Below are 16,493 nucleotides of genomic sequence, written 5' to 3' on the forward strand. Positions count from 1 at the left end.
GAATTTAAAATTATTGCTTTAGGTAAATTCACATGCAGATGCTTTTAATATCACAATTAAATGTAGTAATATTCAAAGCAGAGTATGTTACTCCAGTATCTAACAGAAACATCTATATGATAGATTTATTAAAGTTTTATTATACATGATATTATAACATTATTATTTATTTGTAATTAGCTTACCTGACAATAAAGTCAAATGAGTTCTTGTGGCATGGTGTTTAGTTTGACAAAAATCCCACCTCATCTCAAGCTTCATTCAACAAAACTTTACAAAGTTTGGTAAAAATCATCCAAGCATAAAGGTCTTTCAGTTTTTATACAAATGATGCCGATTCCTCATCCAGTATGGCCTTAATTATGAAAAATATATAAGGCCTTAAACAGTTTGTTGTTCCAACTCACTCAACAGAATCTCACCAAATTGGACAAGAAGCATCCTGGCAATAAGTGCTTTCTGATTTGCATAAATGATGCAGCTCTACCCTTGACTTTAGATGTAATTAATAAAGCTAGAAAAGCTTTAAATGACTTCTCAAGAACTGCTTAAAAGAATTCAAACAAATTCGACAGACAGTATCCAGCTGGCTTGAAGGACTTTCAGATTTGTTTTAATGATACCAGTCCACCACCAAATATGTCACTGCTACAAATATAAACTTTCTTCAGTGATTTCTAAAATATCATTCAACAGAACAAAAAGGCCAATTTTGGCAAAAACATCCTTGAATGAAGAGCTTTAAAATTAATTCCAATCCTGCCAATCTGCCATCAGATATGTCACTGATACTAAACATAGACAACTGTTTTTCAACAACCTCCTAACAGATTTGACTACATGATAAAACACACCTTGTGTAATGGGACAATAACATGTTTGCAAGTTGCAAGTAATGCCAATCCAACATCAAATATGGCCACCATTACTAAAATGAGAAAAATATACTTACAGATAAGTATAACTAGAGGCTGATTTACAGAATTCTACCAGCACTGACAAAAAGAATCATGACATAAAGGTCTTTGCATGACTTCATGACTGTGATAATACCACTTTAATGCATGTACTACTGAACCCTGTCATAAAGGCCTTTACAGGACTTCATGGCTGTGATAATACTACTTTAATGCATGTACTACTGAACCCTGTCATAAAGGCCTTTACAGGACTTCATGGCTGTGATAATACTACTTTAATGCATGTACTACTAAACCCTGTCATAAAGGCCTTTACAGGACTTCATGGCTGTGATAATACCACTTTAATGCATGTACTACTAAACCCTGTCATAAAGGCCTTTACAGGACTTCATGGCTGTGATAATACCACTTTAATGCATGTACTACTGAACCCTGTCATAAAGGTCTTTACAGGACTTGATGGCTGTTATAATACTACTTTAATGCATGTACAACTAAACCCTGTCATAAAGGTCTTTACAGGACTTGATGGCTGTGCTAATACCACTTTAATGCATGTACAACTAAACCCTGTCATAAAGGTCTTTACAGGACTTGATGGCTGTGCTAATACCACTTTAATGCATGTACTACTGAACCCTGTCATAGAGGTCTTTACAGGACTTGATGGCTGTGCTAATACCACTTTAATGCATGTACTACTAAACCTTGTCATAAAGGTCTTTACAGGACTTGATGGCTGTTATAATACCACTTTAATGCATGTACAGCTAAACCCTGTCATAGAGGTCTTTACAGGACTTGATGGCTGTGCTAATACCACTTTAATGCATGTACTACTGAACCCTGTCATAAAGGTCTTAACAGGACTTGATGGCTGTTATAATACCACTTTAATGCATGTACAACTAAACCCTGTCATAAAGGTCTTTACAGGACTTGATGGCTGTGATAATACCACTTTAATGCATGTACTACTGAACCCTGTCATAAAGGTCTTTACAGGACTTGATGGCTGTTATAATACCACTTTAATGCATGTACTACTAAACCCTGTCATAAAGGTCTTTACGGGACTTGATGGCTGTGCTAATACCACTTTAATGCATGTACTACTGAACCCTGTCATAAAGGTCTTTACAGGACTTGATGGCTGTGCTAATACCACTTTAATGCATGTACAACTGAACCCTGTCATAAAGGTCTTAACAGGACTTGATGGCTGTGATAATACCACTTTAATGCATGTACTACTGAACCCTGTCATAAAGGTCTTTACAGGACTTGATGGCTGTTATAATGCCACTTTAATGCATGTACAACTGAACCCTGTCATAAAGGTATTTACAGGACTTGATGGCTGTGCTAATACCACTTTAATGCATGTACTACTGAACCCTGTCATAAAGGTCTTTACAGGACTTGATGGCTGTGCTAATACCACTTTAATGCATGTACAACTGAACCCTGTCATAAAGGTCTTAACAGGACTTGATGGCTGTGATAATACCACTTTAATGCATGTACTACTGAACCCTGTCATAAAGGTCTTTACAGGACTTGATGGCTGTTATAATGCCACTTTAATGCATGTACAGCTGAACCCTGTCATAAAGGTATTTACAGGACTTGATGGCTGTGCTAATACCACTTTAATGCATGTACTACTGAACCCTGTCATAAAGGTCTTTACAGGACTTGATGGCTGTTATAATGCCACTTTAATGCATGTACAGCTGAACCCTGTCATAAAGGTCTTTACAGGACTTGATGGCTGTTATAATGCCACTTTAATGCATGTACAGCTGAACCCTGTCATAAAGGTATTTACAGGACTTGATGGCTGTGCTAATACCACTTTAATGCATGTACTACTAAGTAGAGTATTGAGAAGCAATAGAATTGAAGAAGATACTTAAGGTGATCTGATTTGGCTGTTACTGGGAATAGCTAAACTTTAAAATATGTCCACGCAGTAGAATCTTTCTAGGTCTTGGCAAAGATGGGCTATTCTAGATTCTTAATTCACCTGATTTCTTGGATAATACTGTACATTATCAATATAAATATATTTCTGTAAATTCCTAAAGTTCTTTAAAAGTTAAAGCATTTAAATATTTCATGAAAACAAAGTAACTAACAATAGCAACTATCTATTTTCTGTGTTACTTAAATCACTGGATAAATTATGAATTCTGCAGAATAAGTGATTTATCAAATGTCAGTTGTTTTTAATGACAAGTTGATCAAAAAATATTTGTCAAGCTGTGTTTCTAATATTGGGTAAATGATGTTGTTATCATATCAAATACAGAAAAGATAAAATAGCAGAGAAATCCTGAAGCAGTTGTTTTCATAGCATATGTGATCAGCAGCATTTGAAGAAATGTTTGTAGAAAGCAACCTTTTGACCCAGATTTCTTGGCCAACTGCCCTTGCATTTGTCTACTGGGTAGTTGCCTGGCATGTGATAAATCACAGGCCCACTTAGCACTCTTTTTTACAGGTGATGTTTATGCAAAGTTACATTCTTGATTAATTTCACTGTCCTATCACTTTCATGTTTTCAATTTTTATTTCATTCTGTAATTTTATTTTTCTATCCTTCTGAATGAAGTGATGTGGTAGAAAATTATGAGTCTGCATGATTGGTTACTATATGGGTGTCATTGCATGAATGGTTTTACTTTTAGAAATTACAGTTTAAGTGATAGAACAATCATACTGAAAGAGACTAGTATGTTATTACAAAGAAATTGGAATTTGCATCATTTTTATTAAAAACACCCTTTGTAGTTCCAATTTCATTATTTTAGGGGCAAGTTAACATTTATGATGGGCAGATATCCAGATATAGAATGCCCATTGGCAAAATTTTAAACCTGATACTTCTTTTGAGTAGACTACCTATTATTGGCATTGTACATTAAAATTTACATCAAGCATGCAGTCAATTTAAGTGAGCATGAGATGTTGGAAAATAATTATGTTTTGTCATATACTATAAATGCCTGGAAAGGGCAAGGGAGCATTTAAGTAGGCAAGCAAAATGCCAAATTAATTTTCCCATGCACAGTTATAACCACTTGTTACAATATTTTAAAAATTGTTACAATTTTTTTCACACTATTTAGAGGACACACCTGATTGGCAGCAGACAGCACATATAGATCATTCACTGCAACTGAGAGATTATCAGTTAGAACTTGCAGAAGACGCTCTTCATGGAGAAAACACCATTATTTGTGCTGAGACAGGGTCTGGGAAAACCTGGGTAGCTCTTTATGTTGCCAAGAATCATTTGGAGTCAGCCAGCCCAAGAAGTGAGAAAGATTTTGATTTCCATACCATTGAAGTTAATTCTGAGTAGATCAATAAATGAAAACATGTCTATAAAGGATTCTCAAGGAACCACAAAAATTGTCCTTTGTATAGAGAAATGAACAAACTGGGTTCATAAATGCCTTATTACATGGTGTCCAGTATATGGTGGTGTCTGCTAAGACACATTCCATTGTATTTCTTATAATGCATTTGTGTGTATCATTAGGGAACATTTTTAATATTTTCTTTGCTAAGGTATGGTGTTGAATTAAAAATCTTATAACTCATGACAGATAAATTGATTGTAAACTTGGCACCATTTTCATCTAGGACCTATGTCTCTTAATACAGTTATTGCATTTATTATGGAAAATGTGCAACATGAAATTTTACAGTGTGATTTTGGTGTATCATCACTCAATTAAAACTTATAAATTGCTTGTAAAATGAAGTTATTTTTTCACTTTTGTTTCATGCAAAGAGGTAAGGTTAGAAGCCAGTCATACTAAATATTTTACTTATAGGCCAGACATACTAAATGTATTACTTACAAGCCAGACATACTGTATGTATTACTTACAAGCCAGACATACTGTATGTATTACTTACAAGCCAGACATACTATATGTATTACTTACAAGCCAGACATACTATATGTATTACTTACAAGCCAGACATACTGTATGTATTACTTACAAGCCAGACATACTGTATGTATTACTTACAAGCCAGACATATATGTATTACTTACAAGCCAGACATACTGTATGTATTACTTACAAGACAGACATACTAAAATATATATTAGTTATAAGCCAGACATACTAAAATATATATTACTTATAAGTCAGACATACTACATATTTACTTATAAGCCAGACATACTAAAATATATATTACTTATAAGCCAGACATACTAAATATTTATTTATAAGCCAGATATACTAAGTATTTGACTTATAAGCCAGACATACTAAATAATTGACTTAAAGCCAGACATACTAAACATTTACATATAAGCCAGACATGCTAAATATTGGACATATAAGCCAGACATACTAAATATTTACTTATAAGCCAGACATGCTAAATATTGGACTTATAAGCCAGACATACTAAATATTTACTTATAAACCAGACATGCTAAATATTGGACTTACAAGACAGACATACTAAATATTTGACTTGCAAGCCAGACATACTAAATATTTACTTATAAGCCAGACATACTAAACATCTGCTGTATTCCAGTCATACTATTTGACTTATAAGCCAGATATACTTAATATTTTACTTACAAGCCAGATATACTAAATATTTATTTATAAGCCAGACATACTAAATAATTGACTTAAAGCCAAATGTACTAAATATTTACTTATAAGCCAGACATAGTAAATATCTACTTATAAGCCAGACATACTTAATATCTACTTTAAGCCAGACATACTAAATATTTTACTTATAAGCCAGACATATTAAATATTTACTTATAAGCCAGACATATAAATATTTACTTTTAAGCCAGTCATAATAAAAATATGTTACTTATAAACTAGCCGTGTTGACTTACTTACTATAAAGCATATTACTGTTATTTGACTTGTAAGTCAGGCATACTAAAATATTTTACTTGTATGCTGGACATGCTAAAAGTATACTTTACCTGTAAGCCAGATAAACTAAACATTTTTCAGTTTTGAGTTAAACATGCTAAATATGTTTGACATGTAAACCAGACAGGCTAAAAATATTTTACTTATAAACAACTTATTCTAAAGTAATTGATTTTTGAATGAGACATACTGCAATAATTTGATTAATAAGTGAGGTAAACTACCAAGGGTTATGCAAAAGGGCTGATATTCAGCTAGCAGAAAAGAATTTCCAGGAATTCAAGATAAGACCATTTCAATCTTCTTTTTTACTGTTCATGTTGAAATCATATCTGATATTCTTGAGCAATAAGAAAATTTTAAAATTGGTAGTTGTGGCAATGATTGGCACCATTTTCATTTAGTGCCAACTAGCCATCATTACAGTCTTTTGGTGAAAACTTCATGTCTGTATGACTATCCATTCATGATGAGTAGCATATTTCATGACAGATAAATGGATTGTAGACTTGGCACCATTTTCATCTAGGACCAACTAAATATAATAAAAGTCTTTGTCAGTGCAGTCATCCATTCATAAAAGTCTTTGTCAGTGCAGTCATCCATTCATAAAAGTCTTTGTCAGTGCAGTCATCCATTCATAAAAGTCTTTGTCAGTGCAGTCATCCATTCAGGAGGATTAGCAGTACCAAGATGTTCATGATGACCACTATGGTGCCCATATTGGATGTCAGAGTTGTGCCATTTTTATTTAGGATCAACTAGACAATACAGGAAGTCTTTTGGTGAAAACCCAATGTCAATATGGTCATCAATCTCAGAGCAGTCGTGAGATTTTCATGATGGCAGCTATGGTAGCCATATTCGATGCTAGATCCATACTATTTTCATTTAGGACTAACAAAATATGATACGACATCTTTTAGTAAAACCCACAAGTTGATATGACAGTCCATTCAGAAGGAGCATTGATAAGAAATTTTTTGAGATGGCCTCTGTGGTGGCCATATTGGATGTTTATATTCATTTATGACTAACTTGACCTAGGTATAAAAGTGTGTACTAAGTTTTGTGACAATCTTCCAAGTAGTTTAGAAAGAGTAACTTGCCCTAAAGGACAGTGGTCAGCAGGAAGGCATTCCATAAGCTCTTCTGGTCTATGAATAGTAGAACTAAACAATATTTAACTTATAAGTCAGATATGCTAAACATAAAATAAGCAAGAAAAATAAAAATGTGAGACTTATAACCAATATATACTTAGAAAATATACAAGTTATAAGTCAGATACACTAAAATATTTCACTTTTAAGCCATTGTTATGTCTGGTGGATTTAAACTTAATACAACAAGGCATTCAGGTTTCCAAAATGTAAATTTATTTAAATAAAATATAAAAATCAAAGTGAAAGAATTAACAATAACTAAATGTATGAATTCCTTGAATGTAATCCTGCAATTTTAAAGATTTCTATCAAGTTCTCACTAATCTGGAAACTGTTCTGAGGTAATCCTGACATAGCTTGTCTAGTGCTTGTGTGTTTCTGTGATAGTACTACTGAATTTAACAGAATTATTAATCCAGTGTTTCAGCTTCAATATAATCTCATGAGTGTAGACTATCATTGAAATCCTGGAAAGTTTCACATAATCTGATAGAAATTAGATATTTAAATCCTTGAATAAGAATCACATAATTCCAAGGCACTGACTGTTTAAATTACTCAATATTCACTCTGCCATATCCAACAAACAATATTATCACATAGTTGGTACACTTTGCCTACAATGTGTGCAGTTTCATATTTTTGATACTGTGAACATATCACTTTGTGATTCTGATTGGTCTACATAAGCACATGAAATTATTGTGCAGTATTCTTTTTACTGATTGACTGCAATTGTGGGAAAACATTTTTAATCCTGACTTTTGGAATTTTTTGTTTCCATTGAACATTTTTGACTGCCATTTTTTTAATTCGACTTGTGAAATGGAATTAGAAAAAAATGTTCTCATCTGTTTCAATATTGCCAATTTATCCCCACAGGGGTTTGATATATCATGTATAACAAACATATCATAACATGAAAAATGGCAAAAACCCCAAGACAAGAACAATAACAAGTAAAACTACCAGTATTGCTTAGATGATAATGATGGTGGAGGTGGGGATGGATGGGCTTTATATCTGTAGCATGGAATCTACCCAATGTACAAGCTTGGTTTAAATGTGAACTTACTGAAGTAAATAAACTCACCTTTTTTCACAGAAGAATGTAAACATAAACTGGTCTCACCAACTTGATCCAACCACAGCAGTGTATTTACATGGTAAATAAGTAATGCAAGTCCGACTCAAAAAGAGATTTGTTTGTGTCTTCTGTACAGTTTAATGTTCCAAATCAAATACTGCAAATATCCGGTCACAAATACATTACAGTAAATATGTGTATTTCTGCATCTGGTATTCTTCTTTTGACAAAAATATCGAAACAGTGTAATGTTAGTTGTGATGTGGAAAATTTCAATGTAAACACTGTCACTGTGTTGTGTAGGCAAAGTCAAACTGGTACTGTGCACCATATCAAACAATGTGACATCACACGCATTGGACATTTTGTGTTGACAAATATTATGTCTTTTGTAAAATCTTCTGTTTTTTTTGATGGATGCTTATTCTTTGATTTATAGTTATCAAAAAATGTATAATATACTTTTACTATTTCAACTTTGTTTGGGATTATTTTTTACACACAACAAATGAAAGGTGCACCATCTGTCAGAATGAACAAAAATATTCATTCTTCTTTCTATCTAAATAATTTCTACTGAAGTAAAACTATGTGATAAAAAGAATCTCAAATGGGTAATGATTTAATATTAAATTTATGAAACTCATTTAATGATGTCCAGCTTTTGCTCACCAAGGCTCACAAAAGCTGGACATTATTCAACTCATTTCATAAATTCAGTATTAAATTGTTACCCATTTGAGATCCTCTAATTATCAATGAATCACAAGTTTTGTCTCAAGACTCTCACATGCGCTGTATGTAACTGTAGAAGATTAAACGTAATGAGTGTATCTTCCTTATATAGTCATTTTTTGTTTTAAAAAAACATTTCTGACTCAGAACAATCTTGAACAATTAACTCTTACTATTCCAACATAATTCAAACAGTTATAAATTAAAAACAGTCCTCTTGTGACCTTTAAATCTCATTTAACCAATCAAATGCCAGAATGCATGTGCTCAGTCAATTGTACTTTGATTTCCCATGCATATTCACATGACACACAATCATTACTTGTGTGTCATCTTGACCTGCATTCAGTAGTTTATTTCATTTTAGAGACCTTGTGAATAAAACTTTACTATGTAGTACAAAAGTACTTTTACAGTAGTACTAACCTTTGAATTAAACAATACAAAAAAAGACAACTTCATAGTCTCAATAAAATTATAACTTCAAAAGATGAAATATAATTCCATAACACATACTACAGATATTTTACTTATAAGCCAGACGTACTAAAAATATTTACTTACAAGTTAGATATGCAAAATATGTTTTATTTATAAGTGAGATATCCTAAAAATATGTTACTTATGTGGCAGATAAACTAAACATATGTTAATAATAAGCCAGATATACTAAATATATTTACTTACAAGTCAGATATGCTAAAAATATTTTATTTATTAGCCAGCTATACTAAAATATGTTACTTAGATATACTATATTTACTATAAGCTAAATATATTAAACTATTCTGTTTATAAGCTGGATATAGTACAAATCTCAACAAAGTCTCATTTTGTACATGAATGAAATTAATGTTTATTATTAAGAGGGTTTCAGCAGACTAACTGATATACTGTTTCTTGCCAAATGAATTCAGACTCGAAATATTAGCTAAAATATTGACCTATAAGTCAGTATATAAGGTTATTGACCTATAGAAGCAGCATCTATAACTATTATACTAGTTTAATATTTTCTTTTCTAGTCTAACTGATCAGTGTACAAGTCTGTCATGTTCAACAGAATTTGTTTTAGTGTTGCTTTCATTGTAGATACACCACTCCTTCGATAACTCGCGCTCTGATAATTCGCGAACCCGCTTATAACGCGGTGTCAGGCGTGGATCCCACTTTTTAAACCTGAAAATACCCCACAAATTTATCCCTATTTGTTGAACTTGAAGAAAGTCGCGATCAAAATTGGTAACGGAAACTTTGATGTATTGCTCGTTTTATCATTGAAAACGGTAGATAGGACCTGGAAATTTTAATCAACACTATGAAATATCAAATTTAAAAATAGCTCATACAGTTTTTTACATTTTCTTTCCAAACGACATTCCTAGTAACTGCAATTAATGATATGTAAGGAAATTTCGATCTATGAAACTGTCACTTATGCCGAGTGGAGGCAGTACTTTAATAAATAAATACAAATTAAATAAAAAAAATTATCAATTGAAATTTGTGTTCTAGTTCCATCTTTTAGTTCCTTTTAAGTGTAATCGTCATAAATGCAATGTGTCCTCTTGTAATTAAACGTAAAACGCATCAATCTACCGTAACAGCTATGTCCGCGAGCGTTTCTCTGAGAACCTAATTAAGTGCCGACCATGTTTTGATAACTGAATTGCGGAAGTATTTGTTGTATTGTTGCACTGAATTAAAAGCTGGCCTCTTTTGTATTATCACGTTAATTATGTCTTTTGAATAAAAAAAAGAGGTGGAATAAAAGAAAATTTAAAAGGCACAAAAATCGGACTAACTTAAAATCTAGCGGCCTCGGTCGTATGTCGGGTGATCTCACTTCATTTGATCAATCAAACACTGTAATAAACTTTATTGTGTATGTAACAGAAACTACCTTAAAGTAACCAACTCTTTCATAACAGTGATCAAAGATAACAAGGCAGCCAAGCGAAATGAATACTTCATAAAATATCGAGCTTACAGACCATTGTGGGCAAGTGAGGTTCAGAGAATTCTTGAACTGGCATTTAGAGATATCCTCAGGGATGATAAGAAATTTCATTATTACTTCCACTGAAATCACGACATTAACATTGTACTAATTGAACAATAAAAAATTGAGTTTCGACGTAGACGTGTCACGAAATAAATGTTGTGTGTTTTTGAAAAAAAGGATTCTTGTTCGGTGGTGTATCAACAGTTAGTCTAGTTCCCAAATTATGGACTATTGACTTGGCAAGATACTATGAAACACCACTTCAAGAACCAGACTCATCAAGAAACAAAAAGCAGTGACGTAATACACAGATTTTTCGCGTACATGTGATGGTTGTTCAAACCAGTTGGAACGATCTTTCATATGTTGGATATTTTGAACAAAAATGTTATTTAAACTGAATAATGAACAACTTTATTGGAAAAAGCACATTATTAAAAATTATTATCGACGTGATTGTAAAATGAGGATTCAGTCATTAAACAGCCCAGTTTCCTAATGCCGCCCCCTCCCCCCCCCAAAGCGATTTTTTAAAAATTTTTGGAGGTCCCTCGGTAACTCGTCCCTCGTTTATGGTGCGGTCTATGTTGTGTGTGAGTTATCGAGGGAGAGGTGTATGTAGTATTTTAACCATTTTGACCAATTTGTTATTTACATGGTGTTATTAGTGTAACAAAAGTATTGTTTATAATTTGCATACATTGAGGCTTATAATGTAGAAGTTTTGAGAGGATACCGATAACGTCTTTTGTTTCTTTTCTATAGAGAAGGTGGTTTTTATGGCCAGAACCAATGCACTGATCAAGCAGCAATATGAGAGATTTGTGAAATACTTACCTAGACATAGGGTTAGTTTGTCTTCAACTTACTTTTTTAACAATTTGAATTTTTAATTACAACAATTTATAAACAAAATAAACATGAGTACCAATATTTTCATCCAGCTTTGAATTTAAAGATCAGTCTCTTTTGACTATAAAAAATTGTGTGAGGAATCCTGTATTAAAATTCATTACAAGTGAAATGATTTCTGTATTGTTATGCACCTGATTACCATATATAAAATGCCATAAAATGACCTCATTTTATCATTTTTGATAAATGCTTATGAGAAACAATGATTGTTATTACATGGTTTGGGGGGGGGGCCCTGAGTGTCCAAGTGGTTTAAAGTCCTCACTGTTAGGATCACTGCCATCTCACCTTGAGTCTCAGGCTCATCCAGTGTGGGTACATGAGAAAGCTATCCAGTAGCTTCCCGTGAGTCAATGGTTTCCCTGGGTTCTTTATCCACCAGTTATACTGTCTGCCATGTATAGCCAATCTCGTTTTTAAAAATGATGTTAAACCCCATAACAACAGCAACAACATAGTTTGGGATACCTTGGACATTATACATTGCAGTATGAAATGTGTTTATGTGATTTTGCACATTGGTAAATTAAAATAAAAGTGTGACATAGAAATAAATATAACATTGGATGGTAATGCACAATTATCGAGCCAAGTCTTTTATACTACAACACTCAGAATCTTCAAAGTAAAGTTTTGGTTAGCAATGTTACATTAGTTGAAACAAGGTATGTTATCTATACTTATATATCTACCACATAATGTTTTACTAATTTGACATATTTCCATTGAGAACATTGTTCTACCCTTTATCATCAGTACATCACTTGGGTGTATATAACTCTACCAGTCATTGTGATATTTATTTCCATCAAGAACTTTGTTCACCATTGATGATCAGTATTTGAAAATAACCCCAACGTTTACTAAATTATGCCCAATTTACATCTAAGAAAGCTTTATTCTCATAATAAGACCATCCCATTTGGAAAAAAGTTTACAAGGCTGTCAGCCTGGTCTTGTCATGGGACAAAATATTACAGTAAATTCTCTGGCTTTAAGCATTTTAGTAGACTGCTTTGTTCAGGTTTTCATGTTGGTTTAATAGATGTTACTGAAAGACAAAATCAAATGCCTAAGTTATGCTACCCATGATTTTCATTTGTGACTATAATTTGTTTACTGTGGATCATTGTATATACCTTCAAAAAATGCCTCATAGTCATCAATCTATCTGACTGAAAAACTTAACATACCAAAATTAGAAACTTTTTTTTTTCGACACTGTGTCATTTAAATTTGATATTTTGGTAAATTAGTACAAACAAATTTAAATTCTTTTTTGAATTTTAACTGCACTACAAGTTTTTATGATAATAATGTGAGATATTTTCAGATATCATAGCATTTCTTGCTCAACCTAGGATAACGTGCAAATATCTTATTATTTCCTGTGATATCTTTACTTATGAATCCTAGAAAATTCTATTTTTCAATGCAATTGAAATTTTAAAATATCCTAGGATACCTAGTCCCAAGATATTCCAGGTTATTTGCAACTAATACTAACAGTGTATTCCAAGGCAGTCCAAGCTTATAGTCGTAAGAAATCTTACGACAGTTAAATTTTTCCCCTAATGAAAATAGTATTTTATCTTAAGATATCTTAAGAATTGTCACCTAAAGTTTGCTAGGAAAGTTATAGAAGATCAGTGTCTGTAGATGCAAAAGAGCCTAAACCACAAAATTTGAATCCATACTCAAAATTTAAAACAAAATTGTGGACATAGAGTATTTTTGGGATTGTCCTCTATGAAGAGTAGAGCACCAGTCCCTTCAAAGGACTCTTGTTGTTCTCCAACAATGGTTGAGACCTGACAGAACCTATCTGCATTAAAGTTACTGTATGACTGCCAGTCTATACCAGGAGTGGGCAAACTACGGCCTGCAGGCCGCATGTGGCCCGCCAAGGGCTTACATACGGCCTGCCTAGGGTTTTCATGCGGCCTAGGAACAAGTCATCATTTGCACTGACTCTGATTATGTTACTCTGTTTATCAAATAAATGTGCTTCTTTTGAAGTTTAAGTTTAAGTTTTCAAGTATTAACAAGATATTAACAATTGAAAATTAATTATGATGTTATTTAGAAAAATCTTTTGTTTTTGCTATTTCAAATATTAATTATTTTACTTTATGAACTATGCGGCCTGTGGCAAGGTGTAAATTTGTGTATGCAGCACTTGCACTGGAAAGTTTGCCTACCTCTGGTCTATACAGTTACACTAGATAGCTCAATTCAAGTAGAGCTTGTTCATTTGACACAAAAGTGGATGATAAAAGTGAACTCATTTTCAAAATTTTAAATTAAAATATATATTTAGATTCTTTTAAACTCTTTGAAAGTTCATATGTAAATGGATGAATGCATATTAATGAAAATTGAATACAATTTTAAGAAATGTAATCATTTGTCTTTAATACATTAATTAATTTTGAAGCATAAATTAATTAATGTAAAAATGTTGATTTTCCAGACCAAACTAGTGACTGCTGACTTGGAAGAATCCATTAAACTACATATGTTCTTGCCAGACTATGACGTCATCTGCTTCACACCACAAATTCTTGTTAACAACTTGGGAAAGCAGACTGTGACCCTGAGTGATTTTAGCTTGTTGATACTGGATGAATGCCATCACACAAAGAAGGATGAACCTTACACCAGACTAATGAGAAAGTATTTGATGGCCAAAATTAAGAATAAAGTCCAGAACATGCCACAGGTAATTTTTTCTTACAGGATGATTTGTTCATATTCTTTCGTGCAGGAACAACCAAAAGAAATATAGTCCAGTCAGTTCAGTAATGTGTCTATCCATCCATCCACTTACAGTATTATGCCTGTACAAAAGTTTCCATTTGACATGGATATGGAATCCATATGTACTTTTACGTACATCTCCTTATGAACATTTTTATTCTATAGCTTAACCACTGTTATGGATTTCAGTATGTCCATAAGGACACAGTGTGGAAAGGTTATGGATTTTAGTGTCCTTAAGGACACAGTGTGGAAAGGTTATGGATTTTAGTGTGTCCATAGTGGACATTGGAAAAGTTATGGATTTCAGTGTGTCCATAAGGACACAGTATGGAAAAGCTATGGATTTTAGTGTATCTATAATGGACACAGTGGAAGCGTTAAGGATTTCAAGGTGTCCTTATGGACACAGTGTGGAAATGTAACAGTTATGGATTTCAGCATGTCCATAAGGACACAGTATGGAAAAAGCTATGGACTTTAGTGTCCCTAATGGACACAGTGGAAACATTAAGGATTTCATTGTGTCCATAAGAACACAGTGGATATGTTAAGGATTTCAGTGTGTCCATAAGGACACATTATGGGAAAAGTTATGGACTTTAGTGTGTCCATAATGGACAGTGGAAACAATAAGGATTTCATTGTGTCGATAACGACACAGTACAGAAATATTTTAGATCTCAGTGTGTCAGTAATAGACACAGTATGCAAAAGTTATGGATTTCATTGTGTCCATAAGGACACAGTATGGAAAAGTAATGGAGTTTAGTGTGTACAAAATAGACACAGTGGAAACAATAAGGATTTCAGTGTGATCATAAGGACACATTATGGAAATATTTTAGATTTCATTGTGTCAGTAATAGACACTGTGTGCAAAAGTTATGGGGGCCCTGAGTGGCCAAGTGGTCTAAAGCTCTCTTCCTTACAGATCACTGCCACCTGACCTCTGAATGTGTGGGTTCGAGTCTCAGATTCAGCTAATGTGGGTGTGTGAGAAAGCTTGCCAGTAGCTTCTCATGGGTCATTGGTTTTTCCGGGATTTTCCCGGGTTCTTCCTCCACCATTAATACTGGCTGCCATGAATAGTCTATCATGTGCTGAAAAATGGCATTAAATCCTACAACAACAACAACAACAAAAGTTATGGATTTCACTGTGTTTATAAGGATACAATATGCAAAAGTCATTGGTGTCCATAAGGAAAAGTTATGGATTCCTTGTGTACTTTTATGGAGAATCACATGGAATATGGGGTTGCTCCTGTGGCATAGTGGTTAGAATGTCCGCCTCAGATGCAGGAGGTTGCAGGTTCTAACCCCAGCTGAGTTATACCAAAAACTTATAATTTTTTTACAGAACTAACAGCTGCCTCACCAGGCGCTCAGCATTAAGAGGTTAATGTTAGGACTGGTTGGCCTGGTGTCTGGATAATGTGACTGGATTGGACATCATGCTACATGTCAGCAGCATGATGCCCCAGTGCTAGACATCACTAACAATTTTTCAGTCATATTGTTATGATATCTGCAGTGTGGCACATCCGAGGCAGACTCTCTAACTGGAGCAGTCACTGAAAACAGTTCTATACTTTCTGTTTGTAAGGCAAGCAAAATAATAATTTAATAATTGTTCCTATTCAGAATATTTAGCAAGTTTGCATCCATATAGAATTGCCTTATACTAATTTGTTTTACATTTGTTTGTATCCAAACATATTTGAGTCTTATTGAATTTGATGAACTGGCTTCTGTTGGATTTTAGCAGGGTTAGTGAAATTTAGGTGGGATCAGTAAAAATATAATGTTGGTCATCCTGTGGGTTAGTGAAAAAAAATCGTAATTATAAGCCTTGTATCTTGTTTTACATATGAACACTTTCTACAGAACTCATTACACATATTCAAGCTTAGTTTCGTTGGAGACCTCAGAAACCATGTAGACAGAACAATAACTAATG

General features: G+C 33.3%; 1 protein-coding gene across 1 annotated transcript in view; it reads left to right on the forward strand.

Moving 5' to 3' along the window:
- Window positions 1–16,493, forward strand: part of LOC149772483 (uncharacterized) — a 63,114-nt gene that overhangs the window by 18,566 nt on the left and 28,055 nt on the right. Inside the window, exons 5-7 of the mRNA XM_089947748.1 lie at window positions 4,058–4,246; window positions 11,622–11,704; window positions 14,245–14,493. Of these exons, the coding sequence (XP_089803874.1) occupies window positions 4,058–4,246; window positions 11,622–11,704; window positions 14,245–14,493 (521 nt within the window). The remainder of the gene's footprint in view (window positions 1–4,057; window positions 4,247–11,621; window positions 11,705–14,244; window positions 14,494–16,493) is intronic.

This window comes from Sinohyriopsis cumingii, unplaced genomic scaffold (assembly GCF_028554795.1).
Source record: "Sinohyriopsis cumingii isolate HCF-2022 unplaced genomic scaffold, ASM2855479v2 utg001460l, whole genome shotgun sequence".
Taxonomy (NCBI): Eukaryota; Metazoa; Mollusca; class Bivalvia; order Unionida; family Unionidae; genus Sinohyriopsis; species Sinohyriopsis cumingii.